The 23,155-nt window shown below is 36.0% G+C and overlaps 1 protein-coding gene across 1 annotated transcript in view; it reads left to right on the top strand.

Annotated features, from left to right (window-relative positions):
• Positions 1–8,935: 8,935 nt before the first annotated feature.
• The window catches only part of tpk1 (thiamin pyrophosphokinase 1), a 97,328-nt gene continuing 83,108 nt past the window's right edge, over positions 8,936–23,155 (top strand). Inside the window, exons 1-2 of the mRNA XM_015389306.1 lie at positions 8,936–8,992; positions 11,718–11,809. Coding sequence (XP_015244792.1) covers positions 11,767–11,809 — 43 coding nt within the window. The 5' untranslated portion in view covers positions 8,936–8,992; positions 11,718–11,766. The remainder of the gene's footprint in view (positions 8,993–11,717; positions 11,810–23,155) is intronic.

Here is a 23,155-nt window from a genome sequence, read left to right as displayed (position 1 = left end):
AAAAAAAATGTTTTTGATCAAAGCCTTACTTCATATATGTTTCTCCAACAGCTTTAGAGAAAAGTGCAAAATAAACAACAACAATATTCATATTTCAGTTCATAGTATTTTATATTTTGGTGTAACTGCAAAGAGATTGCAGCCCGCTTCATTAATTTATCCCAGTCAGGCAGAAATATTTTTCCCAAAATATTACAGAGAATACAAATTACATCTACTCTGAAGATCAGGTTTCTACTTGCAAACAAGTTTGTCAGTATATTAAAACAAGCAATCCGTTTGAAGATCAAACCCTAAATGTAACTTCAAATGAGGCCATATGAAAGAATGCAATTTAGCATTGATACGTTTAACTTTAATTTAACAAAACCCTTGAGAGCTTATTAAAGGACAAATTGGCAAAATCAAGGATATATTGTTCCATTTAATCTAAGAATTTTGTCTTTTTGCTATATGCTACTGTTAAATCAGTCTTAAAAGTGGAAACCAACATTTTTCGTGAATGAATAAAGCTGTTCTTTCTATTTCACCGTCATAAAAATGTTGCTCCAGTTGGAATACTATTTCATTTTAGAAGAATATCCTCAGGTCCAATGTTTCCATCTCTTTTCATACTGCCCTAGAGGTAACCTCTTATTCTTATCTTGGCTATAATCCAGTGACCAGCAGATGGTCAAAATAGAAATTAAACCTCCTGATTTGGTCTTGCAGCACATTGCGTGAACCTGATGACATCTAGCCTTAACTGGTTGCTGAGCTTGCCCAAACATAGAAGCTCTTCTTTCTTATAAGGAATAAAAGGAGTTCTTCTGTAACTCAGAAATGTGCTGCATATTTTTTTTCTTGACTGCCATCGAAACATTTGCTAACCTCCATAGCAGAGGCGCTGACCTGTCTGGTGGGTTCCACAAGCTGATTTAGTTTGACATACCGAGACATATTAATTTCCCTTTTGGTCTGCTGATAAGGAAAGTATCATATTGATATAACAATTAAGTGCTGTTCTTCAGCAGGTAGGTTTCGCAGATTGTTGCACGAAATAAACCTCAAATGCAATGCTGACCTTGTCCGAAATAAATCAGAAAAGTTTGCCTTCATTCCCTTGTGCCAAGCTCCAGTTTATATGCACTACAGGGAGTTTAGAAACTTCCTCCCCTGTGGCATCCAAGCACCATCTGCAACATCCCTCTCAGAGCCTGGCAGGGCCCACAGCGTCTCTCATGAAGCCTTCCAGCCATTTTCTGGCAGGTCAGTTTCATCCAATCCAGCTTGTCTGAGGTGGGGGAGATCACCCCCAAATAACTGAGATTCTGTTTGAACTATGTGATGCAAATCTTTGTAACATCCCCCAGCAGAAATATTCATTTATCCACATAAGAAACTTTTAGAATGAGCCCATACAACTATTTTAGATCCTTTTTCTTCATTACACTATCGTCCATCTATACTTCAGTGGGTGGCCAGATCCTAAGGACAGATGATGAAACAGCAAACATTTAATCTGCATCTAGATTGTAACACAGTGTCCAGGATTTGTATTTATATACAATCACAAAAACCTACGAGCACACTTTTCTCATTGTTTTCATATTCATTAATTGGGAGCTGAGTTCCAAGAATTCAGTCAAATCCTAAAATTTTCTAAGGTCAGAGAGAGTTTTCCCTGCAATAAGCCCCCTTTATAAGATGGTTTCCTCCTGTTTGGGTGCTGTATCAGATCACATTACATAAGAAGATGAAAAAAGGGATTTTCTTTGTATCTGGTTGATTAATACGTAAAATACAAAATAGGTGAAAATCATTGACAGACAATACTGAAAAGTGTACTTCTTGGCCTTTACTCAGATCTTCATACTTTATGCAGGTTCATCGTCACCAGCGAACTTAAAGGGTGTAGCCCCAAACTGTCTAAAGGTTGATGGAGTCCAACTCAAACTGGCTTGTTGTATGTACCAACTTAAACATGCAAAAAGAAAATTAAAATAAAGAAAATCAATAAGAAAATAAAAGAACTAGTGAGAGAAGTGTATTTTCTGGCATTAATATAAACCCAAGTGCAAAAGAGAAATGAGCAGACGGGTCAAGTTAAGTGAAATAAAGCTAAAAGCAAAAGAAGCTAAAGGGAGCCAGGAGTAGAAAGAGTCTACTGGGGTTTAAGGTTAAAGCAGATAAAAGAGAATAAAAAAGAGAGACAAAGAAAAACCACTTTAATGAAAAAAAATTGATATAGAAGTGAAATGACATGATGGAATCGAGTTAATGATAGGGAATATTAAATGCAGAGAGAGTGAGTAGAAAGGATGCTTAAATTTGCATGTCAGTCTGCTGCATGTCAGTCTGCTGCTTCTCCCTCTTTCCTTCTCATTATCTGCCCTGATAACAGGTGTTTTCTGCCAAGCGTCAGAATGGTAATACTGTGACACATCTATCCACTGATAAGGAGTATTAAATTGAGCTCAGGACAAACAAGCTCACTTCGCAGCACTACGACCTTGAAGACAAAATAAAATCCAGATGCCCAGAGTAATAGTCTCTTGTTGCAGAATCTATGGGGACGTGGTAATTCAAGAGAAGAATTACAGGGCATTGATGTCTTTGTTAAGGCAGGTAGCTCTGGTATTTCTGGCTATTGACTCCCTTCCTATTTTCTTGGAAGTGGGGAACTGGTCCCTGAATAAGACATACTTCTGAAAATATGATTATTAGCAGTACAGGGGAGAAGGGTTATAACTAAAAAAGAAAAACACATAAAAAATGTAAAGCAGTAAAAGTTTTCGTTTTCAGGGAGAAATATTGTGCTCCTTTTTTTTTAATTTTCAGGGTTTTTTGCAGTCAGCCTACAAATCTGATATATTTAAGGCCTCTTCAAGATAAGTAGATTTGACTCTCTGAACAAAAGAACTTCAGAGAGTCACTGCTGATTTCTAGATGACCTCAAGCTGGAATTTTTGAAAAATAAATTAAAAACAATAAAGCCTAAGCTCATATAGTCCACAGGTGCTTAGGTTTTGGTTTACATCTTTAGTTTTATTATTGCTTTGGTTTTTATGTTTTTACATTTTTGCCATATTATGTTTTCATTTTTGCCTGTTGTGTTTTGTGTTTTAGTTTCTTCGTTTATTCTTGTATTCAGTTATTAGTACGATTTTTTTTGCTAACTGTCTCTTCCTCTTGGTTAGGAGTCTCTTTGTTTCTGTTGATCACTTATATCCTTTAAACATAAAAAAAAAAAAAAACTTCCCCTCAGACTTAAATGTAATGTAATTCTAAAAGAGAGATACACTCTTGTCAAATTATCTATAAACCATAGAAAAAAAATGCTTGTTTTTTTTTCTCCAAAAATTCAACATCTGACAGCTATACTTATATTTCTAGATCAGCAAGTCTCCTGAATTAGGAATTGGCCACTGTGAAGCTCAGCAGAGCACAATGAAACAGAGATTGGACCAGGTCAGTACTTAACAACTCACAAGTCAGGACTAGTAAGTCTAAAGTCACGTCCAAGTCCTATTGTTTAAATTACAAGTAATTAGCAAGTCTAATTAGCTCTCTCCTAAACATCATTTTACACAACAAAATAATGTGGATCAATTAGTATTTTAATCTTTTTTCCCATGGTAAATATCTGACTATAATAAAGTATCCAGTAATTTCAGGTAAGAATGTTTATGTTGAAGTTAAGTTACAAGACATTAGTATTCAAGTCACCAAGTCTTTAAACCGAGGCATTAAATCTGTAAAAGTAAATTTGACTTTAATCAATTCATCAAGGCCATATTACTGCAGATAAATATTTGAAATTTCTAAGAAACCTGTCTAAGATAATTTTTGCTTTTCTGGTATGGAGCACATTCATGCTAAAAGTAGTTATTAGGAAGAAGGACATTCCATGGTTGTAAATGGATGTCAGGACTCAAAACTGAAGGATCCAGTGTTTGAGGAGGACAAATAGATTTCTCAGAACATTTATTAAAAGCAGAACCAGGTTGTTTGGCATATAATGCAGTAACCTCTGGTCTTACAGTTTAGTTTGACACCAGAGGTTTAGGTTTGTTTCAGCTGACGGGCTGCAAACGCGGAGTGGCGAACGCCACACAGAGAGCACCAGACGCTGTTGGATCAGAGGACAGGCAGGAGATCAAAACCGGGCAGATGCATGAAGGCAAGATGATCCAGCGGGCGAAGCCAAACCCGATGTCGGTGGGTTGTCAGAGCCGGGAGGTCAGAGGTCCGTTGAAGTGCCAAAGGAGAATCGAAAACGGAGTCAGGTCTCAGTTCCAGGAATTGACAGCTAACAGGATGGACGAGGGCAGAAAGACTCAGTGGTCGGGAAACAATTCTGGTTGGTACACAAGCAGGCAGAGATCAGGCAGAAGACAGGTCAGGCAAACAGATCAGACGGGAACAGGCAGGTCAGAGGTCGAGAGGCAGGACAGGTCTGGATCAGGTAGTCAGAACACAGGAATGCTAGAACAATTCTTACCCATGGCTCGAAAAATCTTCCAGTGATGACTGATCTGAAGGCTGGTTAAATAGAGACTGAAGCTGGTGAATCAGATGAGTGGCAACGGGAAATGGGCGGAGCTAAGCAGGTGTGTATCAAATGAGTAATCAGACCAGGTATCAGTGCTGAGATCATGACATTGGATGTATATTGTGAGCAAAGGGACTAAAGTCTAACAAGAATGTTTCCCACACACCATTATACCACCACCAGTGATAACTGCTACCAGAAGAGAAGATGTATAGAAGCTTTCATGTTGTTAATGCAATATCCTAAAACTAACATGTGACATTTTGCTGATAATATCCTTTGTGAGGATATCTGAGAAATATCTCTTTTCCATTTTATTTACCTTTTGGGTCTTGACTTGAAATTAATTATAAATATCTGACGTTACCAGTTTTGTAGCTTGCTCTGAGTGATAGATGCTGAATAGAAATAAAAATGTTAAATTTTTGTTGTAATTAATGTTCATATAAATTGATTGTATTTTGTTATGTTTTAAGTATTTCACTAATTGTTTTTCTGCAGGAAAACAAAAAGTTGAAGAATAGGCCATGTCATAAAAAGAAAATGCTTAGTGATTGAAATACATAGTTTTTGTTTCTGATAACTTAATCTATGTTCCTGTGTCTTTGCTTTTCATGTTGCTGGTACTCATATTTTTTTGTTTCTCTGGTGGCAGGAGTTTCATAGAATTCCAGACATCTCACTTTCCAGACGAGTCCTCCAGTCCAATTGGGGAAGCTGGTCATCTAAGAGACATAGTCCCTGCAGCATGTCCTGGAGCATCTTGGGGGCATCCTAAACATGTCTGAATCACATCAGCTAGCTTCCCTCAGTGCAGAGGCCACCCTGCATAGAAAGCTCATTTCAGAAGCTTCTATCTAGGATCTCATTCTTTTTTTCTTATGATCCAGATTTCCTGATCAAAGGTAGGTACCAAGACCGACCAATAAAAAGCCTTTTTGCTCATCTCTGTTTGTCACCACAAAATACTGCTGCAGCATTAGCATTATGGCATCAGCCGCACCGATTTGTCTATCAACCTCCCACTCTATTCTTCCCTTACACGTACAGAACCACTTGAAGCACGACCTTTGATCTGAAACAGACAAGCACATTTTTCAGGCAGAGGTCCATGGCCTCGGACTTCGATGAGTTTATCGTCATTTAGGCTGGGTTTACACTTGACTGCGAACTGCCTCCCTCTGTGTAACGCATAGGTTTTGGTGGGAGGGAGCCAGCAGAACCAGGGGTCTAAGAGAAGCTCCCGTGGAGGTGAAAGTTAATTATGTCTGAATTGGTGCTTTACCATATGTTCCTAGCAGACCCTCACTACTTGCTTCGGGGTGGCAAGCCTGTGAAGCTTCCTCCTCTTCCAATGTATCTAACTCATTGTCAGGAAACTTTTAGTGGACAGCCCCATCCCTCTCTTTACTCGAGTGTACAAGAGGCGACCAAAGGTCAGAGGTAAAATTACAAAGAGTATCATCAACATCTGGCTTAGGGTGCCTTGATGCCTGATGGCCATCCACATGGCCATCCTCATGCTTGAACAAAGTATGGAGTATTTAAAAACCTCTTATATTCTGGTAACGCCATTCCAAGTGTCACTGTCATTTCCAGCATGGGTGTTAAAGTAACCCAGCAGAACAATGGAATCCCAGAGAGGAGCACAATCTATCAGGGATGCTAAGAAGGCTTGATTGCTGCAGTCAGAGAACCCCCCCAGCCTTCAATCAGGCCACAGGGCAACTTTAATCTTAGCATGAAACAAGCCAATAAACACATACTGCCATTAACCAATTAATATAGAATGAAACTTTAGCTAACTGCTTGTATGGTTATAAAAAGTACTATTGTTCTGTGATGGAATACATGACATTTTTAGATCCAATAGTATACATAGTTCATCTTGAAAGAATTTTATTTCACTATACCTGCTGAGTGTTACTTCATTTTATTTTCCTGTAAGGACAGAAATTGAACTTTATTGAGCTCACAATGAAGAAATATACTCTCTGCATTTAACCCATCCTCTTTGGGTAGCAGTGGGCTGCCACTGTGCAGCATCCAGGGAGCAGTGTGAGGTTTGAGGGTCTTGCTCAGAGACCCAGAGTGCCAGCTGTGGGGATGGAACCGGGTAATTGCAACCTTCTCGGATCACAAGGATGCTGCTCTGACCACTAGGCCAACACATCCCCAGTGTATACAGAATCAGAATCAAGTAGGTTTGCACTTACAAGGAACACTTAGTGAACTGTAAAACTCTGTGATCTGAAATTTCATGATGCATTAACAGGTTACAGTTTTTGAATTTCTTCTTTTTAATGCTGAGAAGAATTTTTTTGTTAGCACTCTTTCCTTGCATCAAAAAGGTCTGATTTGACTTGTCATAGATACACCAACTCTTCATGATGTATGTGTTTTTTCTATCTGTTCCTGCTTGGGTTTTTAGTAGGTAAGTCTGATTTACGCATAGTCATGTTTGTCAGAATAATTGTTTTGATTAGAAGGACTTTTTCATTAACAACATTAACACAATTTAAACATGGAATAGTTATTCTTTTGAGTGATTGCCCTGCATGCTTGAAGCTGGAAGGCATCTCAAGATGAAAGTCAAGATGGAATGTATTTACTTTATTTTGAATGTCAATGTATTCTGTATTATCCCACTCCAGCTCTTCACTGAACTTTAATGATGTTTACACTGTCTGACTTAATAAGAAACTATAATTCTTTAACACCAGTATTACATTCGATGTTTTACAATTACCCTTAATTTTTTGAATTTATTTTAATTTGATCTGATCTGTATCTCTTGGACCTACATTAATAATCCAAAAAAAGTTATCTAAGGGGTTATATTTTTTATATCCCTAACCAAACAATTGATAATTTGTTTAATGTTTGACTTGTTCACCACTTGACAGTGATCCTCTACCTTCCACAAAAAAGCAGTTATCCGTTATCGTATTTCTCTCCTTTGTGTTTCGTCCTTTTTATTCTCTTCTGTTAGCCTTTCCAAATACTTAGGTTAAAATATAATGCATTTGAAACCACAATAAGAATAGACTGGGGGAACTGAAGACTGAAGAATCCCAACAGTGTTAGAGATTTACAAAAAGATGATAAACAGATCTAAAGACGAAAAAGCGTAAAGGAAGCAAAAATGAAAATAACAAGAGCAAATATTAGAGGGGTTAATGGATAAGAAAGGGGGATGTAGTTTGATAGCTGTAACGAGGAAAGCGAGATCTGATAAAACATTCAGAGATGTGTGTGTTCGTGTGTGTTGGGGGGTATGAAAAAAACTGCCAATGAAGAATGCACTCAGCTTGGAATTTATTCATAGATGTATTTATAATGCATGCCCTCAGAATGAATGACTTCCTTTAGCATGCGTGGCAGCTCTGCGCATGTGTGCGCAGCCTGCTGTTGTGTGTTGTGGAGCTTGCATCAAACGTGCAGTTGAGCAGCGTGTCAGAGAGACAGGAGAATGCTGATTGATGAGAGAGCGTTTGTTTCAACGGCCCTCCGGAGTGGATTCACCTTGAGATAGATGCGCTCTCTCACTGTACAGTGCTTCTGCTGCTGTTGGAGGAAATCAGAAGCACACAGACACATCCAGTATGCAGTCTGTGTGAGTGTGCATTTTTGTGATGTTAGTTTTCCAGTGTGTGTTTTCAGTTACAGTATGCTTATTTGCAGCAATGTTTAATGTTTAACTATAAACTATTTCAGCATGCCAAAACATCCCATCCCCATATCTTGAAAAGTAACCACAGAGCCTTATAAATCAATGAAAACACACTATGCAAAAACAAACAAACAAACATGTGATCTTAAGAGTTCGATGTCCTCCGAAGCATCGCTTGCTCTTCAGGGACCATTAGAAATCAATGCCACTTCACTGGGAAGTTGTAGATACTTATAAAAACATGTTGCTCTTCTAAGACAATTCAATCTCACCTTTAAGAGAGCAGGAAACTATTGCTGGTTTAGCCACCTTGTTTTACACAAGACAGGACATACAGATCTCCCTCTATAGGATAATCAATGAAGCAGCTAATTGTCTGACTGTAACGCACCATTACACTCAATTAGAAATGCACATAAAATAGCCCTCCTTCAATTAAATCCCCTCATGTGTGGGCCACTGACATTTATACAGCTTTGTTTAATTGGCTTAGACACATTTTAACATGTTACATGTTTTAATATATTTATTTTAGTGTTTATTTTAATAAAGGAGTAGATAGATGTTAGAACAGAACAAAATGTTCTTACAGAATCAAGTGTTCTGAGCAGTAAAGCAATTGAACTCCCCTTGCCTCTGGGGGTTTTATACTGTGTTAATACATTCGGCCTCTAGATGTCCCCATAGCGCACTAAAGCTTCTCCTCCTTCCTGCTCGGTCCTTCTCTGTCTCCCGGTCGTGCATTTGTTGACTCTTAACATTAAACCCGGAAGTGTCTTCATCCTGTAAGTTGTCTCTAGATTGTAATATATTTTTGGAAGTGAAAACTTTCTTGTTGTAGTTGGAATGTTTTAGTGGAGACGCCAAATTATTTGTTTGAAGCTGACTGTATGACTGTCATAGAGTTTATATGCGGAATGTGGTGAAAGTGGAAGCCGGGTTGAAAATCTCCCGCTTCCTTTTAAATGTATTGAACTGAGTCTCGTGCAATGTTTGACTTTAAAGAGCTTCAGAGGATACATTAAATCAGCTGGTATTGCTTAAGGTTAAATTGCTTAAGGTTAATTTGTATATATATATTTTTTTTAAGTCTATCGCACATATTTGTATCATGTTTAATTATTATTGAGAATAGGACAATTTAGTCACACACACAGTGTAAGAACTCATCTCACTGCAATGAAATTAAATTATTTTTTGTTATAGGTAAACAAGTTTTAGGAAAAACATTCAAACCCAAAAAACACGATCCAAGTTGTTAAAGTACAGGTCATGTCTGTATTTTGCTGCTGTAAGAATGGCTGCACTCCATTAAATAAATAGCATAATTAAAAAGAACATGTGCAAATGTTGAAGCAAGATTTTAAAAAATAAAAATAGAACATCCAAATTCACACAACGCAAATTGACATCACAACCCATGACCTCAATTGTATAGTTAGAGATCCAGAACTGTGTGAGCAAGGTGGCCTACAACCATGCATCTGTAATACCTCTTTATTATTATTATTATTATTATTATTATTAAAAAATAGACCTCGAAATATCCCAACTATTATGTGACGTTTGGTTAGTTAACAAAAACCTACCCATTTTTTATTGTTCAAAGGCTAAACTACCAAATATGAAGGATATGTAAGTTTCTGACTTCAAGGAAAGTAATTCGAAATTGACAAATGGAAAAAAGCAAAAAAAATAAATAAAATAAATTAATAGTATTATGATGTTAGGCAAGGGATAATACCTGCTTATGATAATTGACCTGAACCAGGAAAGTCAGACTTATATCCTGACTGACTGAAAAAGATCTTATTGTCTGTAAAGAAATTAAACTAAATAAATTATGGCTGAACCAATCAGGTTAATCATGATTAATTGATTGTTGAAATAACTGTTAAGGTATTTTGTATTTGATTAATTGTTAACTGCAGTATAGACTCTAAAACATGCCTTTAGATGACAGAGGAACCCACTTAGAGTGGGAATTATAACAAAAGAAATACATAAATATTTTGTATTTAAGTTATTTTTTTTAAATGTCTGTTAATATGCTCTACAAAGAACTCCTGAAGTGGAAAATTTTATTGTGTAATTATTGTGATCGTCTAGTTATAGAGATTGCAGTAAAAGCTGGTGATATAGCTGCATAGTTATTTGAAAGCTCTCATTTTTCATACATCTTATGGTTCAGTTATTGCTAATAAGTGTCAACTGCTTTGTTTTGATGTGTGTATGGAAAGGTGGGGGGGTTACAGTATTTGAAAAAAAAACTGTAACACCTTGTTAAACCTTGTTCAAAGTTCAAGTAATGTTGGATTATTACTCTGATTTGTAAATCTTCATAACCATTGTGTGTTTTAAACATTGCTTTGCTCTTCTTTATGAGCTAAGATAGAAAAGTTAGTGTCACAATTGTTTGAAAAGGCAAGGTTGATTAAGCAAATTTAAATTCACTCCATAATTTGCTTGTATGTTATATGAAAGCAAGTACGGAATGGCAGTTTGTGGTCCTTTTAAATAACTGTCATCATTATACTATTTGTAACTACAATGAGTTCATAAAATCCTTTGGAGGCAACCCCAAAAAGTACAGTTTAATTATATTATTTGGTGCTTTCTATTAGATCAGAGTGTACATGTAATGGGAAAAAAATATATAAAAAATATGAGAAGATTAGCTTTGATCCTGAATCTTCAGGCAGATTCAGGATCTTAAATTAACATTATGTGCTGGTTCAGATAATAAGTGGGTGACTGAGACTCCTTTGTGCCATTTGGAAAAACACAAGTGAAATAGGAGGTTCTTTAAGGCTCCATTCTTTGACAACTTTTCTTCAGTGTCTACATTCTTCCCTGGATTAGGAATACAGACTCCTGAAACATTTGTAGTCTGGATGGTGCACCACTGTCCATTAAAGTTATTGAGTAAGAATCTCCATAAAATATCTGATCATCATTTCCTCTATCCTTTTAGAACAAATACCAAAGTGTTTGTTTCTAACATCAACTTTGATCAAGTTAAGGCAATTAAGTTACATTCTAAGACAATGACAAGTTTTTTTTTTTAGTTTTTTTTTAGAGATTCAATTACTTGGCAAGTTGCTCTTATCCTCTCAAAATTGTGTATAAGATATTTCTTTAAAATCTGTAAAAGGCACTTTTGGCCTTATGAAAACTTATTTGACTTTATTAATCCCAAAGGCAGAGGTTTTCTTTGAATATGTGTGTTCCACTTGCCATTAGTCTTACAAAGGAAAATGCATTTAATAATGACAAAAATGCATTGTTATGAAATAATATTTGCAGTTTTTCCAACAAGAATTTCCACCAGAAACATTGTTCCTTTTATTTATTTATTTTTTACCTGGGATTAGATGGACCAATTGGAGGAAGTGAATAAACTATAAATATAAATAAAGACATGTTTGAAATAACAGAAATAAAAGGGGTTTCTTTTTTTTTATTTAAAGCCAGGGTATGAAAACCATATATGCTTTTTTTCTCCTGTAGTTTGAACTTGCCTGGCTAACTGAAGACTTGGCTTTTACCCACTCTGACTATGGATGAAGAGTGGACACCTTTGGACTGCCTGCTGCCCTCAGGTACTGTTCTCTAAAGCAACCTATCAAAACATGAACTTCTTTTTATCAAAACTGCAGAACTGAGGATAAATTGAATTTCTCTTTATGTTAAACCCAGGCTGGATTGTGAGTAGCAAGTGCTATGATGAAATTCATTGTCTGACAATGACCAATTCATGGTCTGACATGAGGAGCAAAGAACATAGCATACCCAGTGTGTGTCCAAAATTAATAGCTTTTGTTTTCCAGATAGTAATTAGCACAACTATACTCCTTAGATTGTATAAATTAGTCTATAGTTTTGTGTTTCCACTGGTTTAATTCATGGTTGAAAGTGTATATCTCTGGTTAATAGGGATTGTATAGTGCATCGAAGGTCCATCATGGGAAAAAATGTAATTGTCAAGAAATTGCACCTCATTTATAGAAACATAAGGAGACACCAAAATAAATAGATGAAATGAGCTCAGTTTATTTATATAGCGTCTATACTACATTACCACACCTCAAGGGTTTTTATAGTCAATTCAGTCAAATGATACAGACAGATTAGTTTAAAGTTTTGTAGCTAATAAAACCCATCAGATAACACCAACTCCTTGACTTTGCAGAATGCACTCCTCTTGGTTGAGCATGTTGAAAAAGAAGACATTGGCTTACAATGTCACTTTGCGTTTTATGCCGGATGACGCAGTTTTTCTACTGAAAGAAACAGCCTATGTAGAGTCCTGTTTTGTGCGATTGGGGGGTCGGTATGGGGGGGCTGATGTTTAAGTGTCTGTTTGGCTGCAAAATGTCAACGTTGAATTTAGATTAAAATCAAATTCCATGTTTCCCTGCAACATATTGGGTGGTATAAAGGAAAGTAGTATTGTACACCTATAGCTGATCTGTGTGGGCTGTTTTGTCTGCATCCAATCAAACGCTTGCTTCACACCACAGTCCCACTTGTCTTCCTCTCTCCAGTTAGAACACTGAGGGATTTGCATTCCAGAAACAAATCACTTGCACTTTGACAGCACCACTGTATGTATTAACTATGCCTTTTTGATCTACTGGCTTTGAAGACATGGTTTGATTCATAGAATATTGACAAAAATTATTCAAGCTTGGTCTTGAATTAATTCCCTGTTATCATTTAAATTCACTTTGTTTACGTAAGGCTGGAATTCTAATCTGACATTTGACTCACAAAATCAGCCATTTGCAGATAAAACTTTTTTTCACCGGTTCCCTAAACAGATACAGAAACTTAATATATTTGTTTATGCCCTTAACGCATGAAGACTACAAACTGCATTAAATCGTACCTGTGCCTAAATTTAGTGGGTGGCTTAAATTTCAACAGAGAAAAATTCTCCTGCAGTCTTACAGACCTGAGAGGAAAGCTGCCGTTAGCCACTGCTCTTGGTACAAGGCGTTTGTGAGCTCCCACATGGTGTGTCTGTAGGTGTCTGACTGTGTGTATCTCTGCATGTTTAAAGGAGAGAAAGAGGGAGTGTGGAGGAAATCGAGCCTGATGTAAGCCTAAGGACAGGCTTTACCTAGACCAGTAAAGGTCAAGGAGATTGTACAACAATTTGGCCTGCAGAGCTAACTGAAAGACACATGTAGTCTTATCACAGGTCTATGTTAGAATATTTGATTCTATGCAATTTTTGGAATGCATTAGAGCTCATTTCTGTGATTATATGATTATATGAAAATCATAGTACCAGTAGCTCTTGCGTCAAATATATATATATATATGTACGTGTGTATATGTGTGTTTACCTGTCTAGCCCTCAAAGTGAGGACCATTTTTCCAATTTCACCCTCAAATTGAGGACCAGTTTTTGCAAAGTGAGGACATTTTGCTGGTCCTCACATGCAATTTTGTTAATGGTTAGGTTTAAGGCTAAGGTATCAATTGGTTAGGGTGAGGTATACATTGGTAATGATTAGGTTTAGGGTTAGTTTTAGGGTTAGGGCATAGAAGGGGTTGAATATGACTGAAAATCAATGGAAGTCAATGGGAGTCAACACATTGTCCTCACTACAATGGCAGAATGAGTACGTGTGTGTGTGTGCATGTATAGAAGTAACTCATAGGGTTACTAGGTTTATCTTTTTAATAAAAAGTAAAACCACTTTCCTCTCTTTGTCTCAATTTAATTACATTGTGAGGGTTTCACACAAGCTACCAATATTGTTCTTCTAAAGTAAAGATAGAAATAGAGATTTGAGGATTGAAAGCCTCATGCTATATCCTCTGCAAACCCAGCTCAGTCTGAGCCTGTCTGATACCTGTTTTTTGGTTCCCTGATATTCAAATGTCTAATACGTTCAAAAACGCATGACAGAAAAATGACTTTTTATAGATTCTAGCTACTAGAAAATAACACCTGTTCAATATATATGTTTTATCCTCTCTTCTGTTGCATTTCCTGGAGCTACAGTTCTATGTAAATCTGGTTAGGAGATTGTTGTTCTCCACAGTTTCTGAAGATCTTCGGCTTCTTTTCATATCCTGTTTGTATTTGTTTTCACTTCAGTGGTTGTAACTATTCATTTTCTCAGACAAAGGTTGTCTTGTTATGTTAGGTCAGTAAAGCAGACTGAATCCTGTTGCACCCAGTTCCCCCATCCAGAACATCTGATTTTTTATTTTGTTTTTTATTTTATCTTTGTTATGGAGAATAAAAGGTTGACAAGCTTGAAAAACAGGTTTTATTGCTACGATTACCACTGAGCTGTTATCCAGTTATTTGTTGAAAAATAATGTTTTTAAGGGATAACATGATAGCAAGGAAACAGGATTTATTTAACTGTTTAATGTGCCACATCTATTTCATCTTTCTTTAAAGCTTCTTTCTTTTTCTTTTGACATTTTTGCATGTTAGAAGCAGTGTTTATATCTCCCTGTAATGTGCAAACTAGTACACTGACCCAATGAGACGTTGCGACATTGCTGGGCAAAGCTAATCTTAAACTTGGCATCTTGACCTTAAAACAGTAACAATAGAAAAAAAAACATAAAGGAACTTTAACCTTCAACCTTATTTTTCTTGGATAATCAACCAAACCACACAATCTTGCGTTTTTCTGCTTCTGTTTTTTTTTATTTTTAAGTACAAAGGTTGCTGGCCAGAGGCATTTTCTCTTGTCCTAAAAGAAACTTGTAAAATTACATCTTGCAATTAGCTGAATGGTGCCTGCTTTGGGGATTGGCCACCTAGTGGTTGGGACATTGCGGAAGTTCAAGCCTCACTCCTACAGACTTCCACTCTGGGTCCCTGAGCAAGACCCTTAATCCCCACATTGCTCCCCTGGGTACCGCAAAATGGCAGCCCACTGCTCCCCAGGGGGATGGGTTAAATGCAGAGAGTTAATTTTGTTGCTCTGTACTTGTGACAGTATAATGACAATAAAACGCTGGAAAAAACAAAAAAGTGAATGAGCAGCTATTTATCCAGATTATCTCAGCAGAAGAGAGGGACTTCCACCTATAATTAAAAACCCGAATAGACTGAGCCTGGAATTATTTAGTTGACTTGCAACCGATGCAAAACTACATTTATGAGCAACACTAGATTTATTTTGGGTTCTTGTTGCCGATAATATATTCTAGGATTTACAGTGACTTTTAGAATGAGGACACCTTTGTTTATATTTCTCATACTTTCGTTTTAAAATTACAAATATATCTAATTGGTAATTTGTATAACTTATTTTTTATAATTCCTGAGGAACAGGGTTAGGAAACACTGCTCTGTAGGACCGTGACAACATCTGCAGCATTTAGGAAGGCATAGCAGACTTGCGAATTTTGTAAATAAAGAAAAATCATAAATGGCTGAATGTTGTCAGTGGTGAATATGAAAGCTAGACACTCATTACCCGAAGTATTTAGAGGGTTGATTTTTAGTTATTAATATTTTCAAAACCAAGGGGAATCTTGTAAAACAAAACCTCTTGTGAACTACTTGTTCACAAGTCGCTGAACAAGAGCTACTAGTTTTTCATCCATACCAAGCTAACAGCAATTCTTTGTGTTGTCATATTTATATTGTTCGCTGCTTATGTTTAACTTGGAAAAAGCTTCTGTTACTTAATTAGTTAAGAATGCAGGTGGTGATAAACCGTTTTACAGGGAATTTGCTGCCATCGACTTTGAATCTTGATGCAAAGCCTGATTATGCATGTGATTCAGTTTTTCACCCTTTTGTTTATGTTTTATATTCACTCACCTGCTTTTCAAAGGTGTTGATGGCAGCAGCCCAGCTGATATTTCTCTGCAGGATGGTGTCACAGCCAAACAGGAACAGATCAGATGAAGGTACTGTGAAGAGAAAAAGCAAAGAGAGCATTGAGTTAGGGGTTGAACTAACTAACTAAAAGGTGTCGGAAATAGGGCTGGTTAAAAAAAATCGATTTGATCGATTTTGAATCGATTCCTTTACATTTTTGCAAAATTGATGTCTAGGAAATGAGATCAATTCATTTTATAGTGACGCGTGTGAAGTTCACATTCAAATGAGCAGGAAAGATGCTCTCAAGATGACTTCAAGCCAGACAGCTGCAAATATAGCAAATAGGTTGACCGAAGACATTAACAAATGGGGGCTGACCAGCAAACACCCTGTAGTTGTTACAGACAACGCTGCACATATGGTTTGTACAGTGAAGATGATACAGCTCATGTATGTCTGCTGTGTCTTCACTGTGTCACGTCTGCTTGCTCAAGTGAGGCTTCACTTTTTCCCTTTTCACAACCAAGTTTGCATGTTTTGTTCACATCTCAAGTTTAAACTGTTTGCACTGGGTGTTTAATATGACAGGAAAAAAATAAAATACATGAGTTTTTTGAAACACAGTTGAACCACTTTCATTATTATTACAAATTTCATTATTACATAAAACAAATAGAATCGAAAATGTATCGATTTAGAACTGTAAGACTCAAAATCGATTCAATTCAGGACTTTGGAGAAAATACCAAGCCCTAGTCGGAAACAAATTCACTCACAGCTAGCTTACTGAGTAGCTCATTCTGTCCCAAAGTGTGGGCTTTATCATTAAGTTGCCGGTTGCTGCTTTAAAATAACTTTATTGACTTGGTGCAGAACTATTTTGCCTGTTGCCTGCCTGAAGGTTTACTAATCAGGCAAAAAGCCTCATTAAGTGCCTTAAGTAACCTGTGCTTTTATAAATATCTGTTTAAACGATTCTACCTTTTGTTTTTGCTAACATGAATTTCCCTATTGGTGGAGCGATCTTGCACTTGGTGTCATGTCAGCTGGTCAATGAAGTTACCTTAAGGCCTAAAGGTACAATGAAGAAGCTCCAGGAATTTTTTTTACAAAGGCTGTTTGTGTTCTAATCATCGCTATTGTCTTAATATGTGCATTTTGGTTTTGAGTTAAGGACCATTCCTAAAGTGAAACTGGGCTTTTGTAGCATCAAATTGAATTTTTTTTGTAATCTGTGGTATTTCTTAGTATGGATAGAAAATCCAAAAAAATTTCAAGTAGCTTGCAGTTCTCATACAAACCTTCAGGTCTCTACTAGAAAATTTGAAGGTTGATTTTACTATTTAGTGTTGCAGTGGGTCCAAATAAGCATCCTAATCCATAGATGTCTTACTTCATGGGGAGAAACAAAGTTTTGAAATTGCCTGTCCAGACTAAATCTATAAGTAACTGTTAAGTTTTACCCCGATAAGGTTACAGGAGATGCACGAGTGCAAAGATATTGCAAAGCTAAAATTTAACCTGCTGATGATAATCCTACAAAAGACTGTAAGATGTAATTGATTTAGTAGGTGTTACTCTGTACAGAATAATTAACCAGGGTAAACACTATTAAAGCAAAGCCTTTTTATTGTTAAGGTCACAATTGAAGCTGATGTTTTTGGATGTTGGAACAATTTGGATGCTTCAAATAAAAAGATGCCACTTAATACTACTGTGACTCCTGCTTTGGCACATTGCATATTAAAGCGAGAGTGCTGCTCAGAAGAAATTTCTTTGAGCAACATGTGTTTGAATTAATTAGTTACTCACTTTCCTCTGTTCCATCTGTCTCTCTTTGCACACCCTCTTTTTTTTTAGGTGCAATGTTATCAAGTAATGAGCTTTTTCTCCCTTTTTTTCAAAATGGGGAAAAAAATAAATGTGCAATGTGAGACAAGTGTCAGTTTGAGTAATATACTTACAAATTTTTTCATATGTCTAATTTGTGCCAAACAGGATTGACCTTGGATTTGCTTTTTGCATTCAGATAGCAAATCGTTGACACAGTGTTGATATTGAGATACATGCACTTCTAGAAAGAAGCTATTGGTATTGCTTAGAAGGTGGAATTTTTGGAGTGAAAATATTTATCTGAAGTGGTTGTTCTTGTTTGCTATCAAACATGAAAGATGTTTTCATTTCTTTGCATTATTAAAATACTGTTCCCCATTTCAACTGTATTGTAAAATCTCTTTTTTCCCATTAGATCAATTTAGGAGGAACTTCTAGGGCTTCCTCGATTTTCCTTCTTTCAGGAAGTGCTTATCTAGACTCTCAGAGGAGAATATAAAAGCAGCCTCTGGATGTCTGTATTTTAAAATCCCCAGTGTGTGCAGTTACGCTTTCAAAGCATTGCGAGAAGTTGTGTGAATCGAGAAACCATATACCTATAACTTATTTTGTTTCCATGCTGGTATTCTTTTTTTTTTCCTGATACTAAAGCTGTTTTTAGACCCAGCACTCAGGGGTTAAGAGGAACACTCTACACATCGCTTTGTCTCCATTCCAGCATTATTGTCATTTTATTTATTTATTTATTTGCTTTGCACTACTTCACCATCCTATAAGATTGTCAGGTGTTATTTTGATCTAGTGCAACGTAGAAACAAATATTGTTCTTACGAAGTTTTTTTTTTAATGTTTGAATAAAGAAATTTGTTGTTTATTTGACAAGCATCATAGCAGATCTTTGGGGATGCAAGAAGAAGAAATAGAAAAGGAAGCATTTAACAAAGTTTCACTGGTTGGAGATGGTTTAATAAGACAAAGAAGGAATTTTAAGACGGAGGGGTCTGAAATAGTCATTGTAGGTGCATGTCGACTTTGAGGGACATAATCTAAAAAAGAAATCCAGAAATCACAATGTATGATTTTTTAACTCTTTATTTGTATGATACAGCTGTCTGACCCTCAGAGACCTGTTCGTCTGCCTTCAAAATGTCCACCTCTACTCCATTTATTATCCTGAATTAGATGCATCTGTTTGAGCAGTTAGTTCTCAGTGACAGCCCATAAATCTGACTGATCTAGAGAAGATCTGTTTGGAGGAGTGGGCCAAAATCCCTCCTGCAGTGTGTGCAAACCTGGTGAGAAACTACAGGAAGTGTTTGATCTCTGTAATTGCAAACAAAGGCTGCTTTACAAAATCTTAACTTTGATTTTCTTAGGTGATCAAATATGTATTTGCAGCTGTGTCATACAAATAAATATTAAAAAAATCATATACTGTGATTTCTGTTGTTTTTATTTTTTCTTACAGCAGACATGCACCTACATTGACAATTTCCAAACTCACCATGATTTCTAAGTGGCAGAATTTGCAAAATAGCAGCGTGTTCATATACTTAATTTCCTCACTGTATTATGTTTAATGATTCTGTCGGCTTTTGTTCTTTTACTGTGTTGTAACATTCTTTATATTGGAACATAATATGTCCTAAAACATGAAAATCATTTTAACATTTTTTGCAGGCCTTTAAATCTACAAACTGTCTTGCTAAATGGGACACTTCCACTGCATATGACTATGAATCAGATGTTAGACTAGCGGATGACGCTTATTATAAACACAGCTGAAAGAAACAGAAAGGTCAAACAGTTATGTATAACATTATTGCTATGCAAATGCAGTTTCTCCACATGCTTTTCTAACCCAGGCATTTATTTTTTTGCTCAGCAGTGTTTTTGTTGAGAAATGCACATCATTATGATAATGGTCTGTTCGTCCATCTTTATGTCTGTTGTAGTTTGCAGAAAACAACAATAAACCAGCTCCGTTCCAACTTAGATCCTAGGTTGTTCTTAAATAAATAGAATATCTTAAGTCAGTTTTTCTTTCCTATCTCCACCCAGGCTAGTTCAACATTTTCTGTGTCGAACTAGTTTTCAATGCATTGCAGTGTGACAATCAATGCAACTCAGTTAATTTCTTCAGTCATTCAAGTTTTAATGAACAATTTTATCTCAGCTACGGTTGCATAAATGTCATTTATAGTCTTGTTATTTTTGTAATATTTCTCAGTAAGGCAAATGGGTGCTAGTTTTCTGCTGTACTCTCATTTACATTAAGTTAATTTCTATAGTTTCTAATAGTCAGACCTAGAAGATTTTTTTTAAAACAAACCTTTAGAAATATAAGTAAGAAGAAGAACAACAAAGGTGGGGTGGTTCTGATTTGAGGGTTTTTTGCAGTTTGGGAATTTTTGATTACAGTTCTTCCTTTTTTATTATTATTTATTGTCAATCTTTCTGGAATTCACAAATATATAGACAAAGCAAGTTTATTTATATAGCACAGTTTAGTACAAAGACAATTCAAAGTGCTTTACATTAATTCAACAATAAAATAGAAGGAAAAATAAAACCAGGTGACCATCTGCAAGTTTTATTTATTAATAAATGTCAGTTATTAGGTAATGCATGTAATGCTGTCATGCAAAAGCTAAGAGACAAAGATGGTTTATAGTTAGCCTTGTACATGTGGAAAATTAGGAATGTATACAGCAACTGGACAATTAGTGTTGATTTCAAAATTGATTTAACCCTTTTTATTCTCAAAAATTGTTTAAAGCAGTTAAGGTAAACTAGTTGCTCCAATCTAAAAAGGCTTTAACTCCTGAATCTTAAGTAAAATGCTTATTTTTCAAACATAATATTAGTATTAGTTTTATTTTTTTAGATCATGTCAAGTCGGCTTTATTGTCAATTGCTTTACATGCGCTGGTCATATAAAGAATTCAAATTACGTTTCTTACTTTCCCATGCAGACATAGACATACTTTAAAATACAGACAAGGATATACTTTAGACATAGACAATAAAAAAATATATATACAGACATTAAAGTGTTAGACTGAAATATGAAACATATATCAAAATGTTAGACATATTAAGATTGAACTTATACAAATTTCAAGACTATGTATTTCTTGTTATTTGTTATGTTCTATGGTAATTATACAAATATTCATGAACTAATTTTTTAGGAAAAATCTGTTCTGTTTGTTGGAAGGTAAAATGTTGGGCTGCTCATTCTAAATAAGTACAATATATTTTGTGTGGAAGGATATGATATATTGACAATGAGACTTAAATTCCCTTCACCCTGATATCATTTTTATGTAGTAAATATTGGTTTATCACACATACTCTTAAATAAAGATATATAGTCACCTTTCTTATTGTGTTCATAGGGTCTTATAAACACTGGCAGGGCACATGTATGTATGACACCTAATTAATTAGTTTATTGTGTCAGAGTTTTCTGCATGCATGTCTTTACATTAACATGTTTTGTACTGATGCAGCATCAAGGAACATTAACTCTAAATTTGAATGAATTACTTACTAGATTGTTTTAGCCCCTGACTTGATCAGTCATAGATGATGCATCTTACATAACCGTAGCTAAGTAGTATACTCGCTGTAAAACATCTAATTTAACAAAAACATCATCCCCAAACTAAGTTATTGGACCTGTCAAAAACTAAAGCCACAGGTATTATTTTTGTACTTATAACAGCAATAAAATGTCAGCAACTCGGGTCTGGTGGGAAAAAAAAAAAAGTAAATTTTTTTTTATTTAGAAACTTTTAGGTTGACCGGTTAATCGATCAAACGTGCTCACTTCCTGATGTGGTATCAGTGTTATTGGTCATTTCCACACCTAAACATTCCTTCAGTTTGATCTTTGACCCAGAAAAGGCAGTGAGAGCTCTGCCTTTTCTTGGTCAAGCGGTTTCAATGCCATGAAGAAAATGTTGTCTTTCCATGAACTCTTGCATGCCTGAACTGTAAGAGGCTATATTATTTGATCTTGTTAAGCAGTAATTCCTGAACATACACATTCTTATTTATTGCTCCAATATGTAATGCTGTGCATGTTCTTTGCTTTGTTTTGTGTATTTTTATTTATTTTTTTGTATTAGTTATGCTGTTTGGCACTTTTAAAGGATTTCAAGGTGACATTTCTTTGAAGAGAGTCTTAAAGGCCACACATTTTTCTTGTGTGGGTGCTAGTGTCTGTATGGGAGGCGAATGCTTATGTGACAAAGGGTTATCTGAAAAGTCACGGTTGGTTGAGTTTGTCTTTTGTTCTCTGTACACTTGGAGCCAATTAGGAGACAAGATTGACAAATGTGCTCCTCCTTCCTCTCTTTCTTACCTACCCCTCCCTTTGTCCTCCTTTCTTTTCCTATACCTTTATATCCTACTTTTTTATTCCCTTTCTTTTACCATTCTAGTTTGAAGCTGACTTTCATATCTGAAGTGACCTTCCAGAGATGTGAACTTTATAACAATATTAAGCTCACCTTTGCAACAAAGTCAAAAAGTATGTTTGTTTTTTTTATTCTTGTCAGCCAAGTCTAGATGAATTCTTTGCCTTTGAGGGTTTACGACTAAACGAGGGTGTTTTATTTTTATTTTTTTTTAGAATTGGAGCTTTGGAGCTGTTTGAGTGTGTGTGTGTGTGTAAAAACATTCTTCAGATAAATACACAGCAGCTTAAAAAAGAATTAACACACCTTGAACTATTGTCACCTTACAGCTATGGCTACTACCCACAAAGAATTCCTTTTTCAAAATAAGAAAATTAAAAGCTCTGTGGTAAATGTTTTTTGCCTCCCTGAGTCAATACTTTGTGGAACCACCTTTTGGTGTGGTTACAGTTGCAAGTTTCTTAGGGTACTTCTCCACCAGTTTTGCTGTCATCTAGTAAATTACATTTTTGCTCATTCTTAGACTTAGAGACTTTGATTTAGACAACATGTATTGTAATACAAAGCAAAAATGTGTTTTGTCAAGCTCTCATAACTTTTCCGTTTTCTTAAAGTGCAGCAGTGATGGAATGTAAACATTGTGGAAGTAATATTGTTCAAAAAGCGCATTGATATGGTCAGTTTGATGCAGTCTGACATGATTTAGAGTGTTTTCAACATTCGGCGGTGGGGAAGAAGCTGTTTCTGAATCTGCAGGCCCTTCAATGAATAACGCGACGCCTCTTGCCAGAGGGCAGTAGGGAGAACAGTCAATGGTGGGGGTGTGAGGGATCATTTATGATGTTACAGCTTGGGACATGATGATCTTCTCTGCT

This window comes from Cyprinodon variegatus, unplaced genomic scaffold (genome assembly GCF_000732505.1).
Source record: "Cyprinodon variegatus isolate N-32 unplaced genomic scaffold, C_variegatus-1.0 Scaffold20, whole genome shotgun sequence".
NCBI lineage: Eukaryota > Metazoa > Chordata > Actinopteri > Cyprinodontiformes > Cyprinodontidae > Cyprinodon > Cyprinodon variegatus.
Note: the sequence above shows the minus strand (reverse complement) of the source record. Positions and strands in the feature narration are given on the sequence as shown.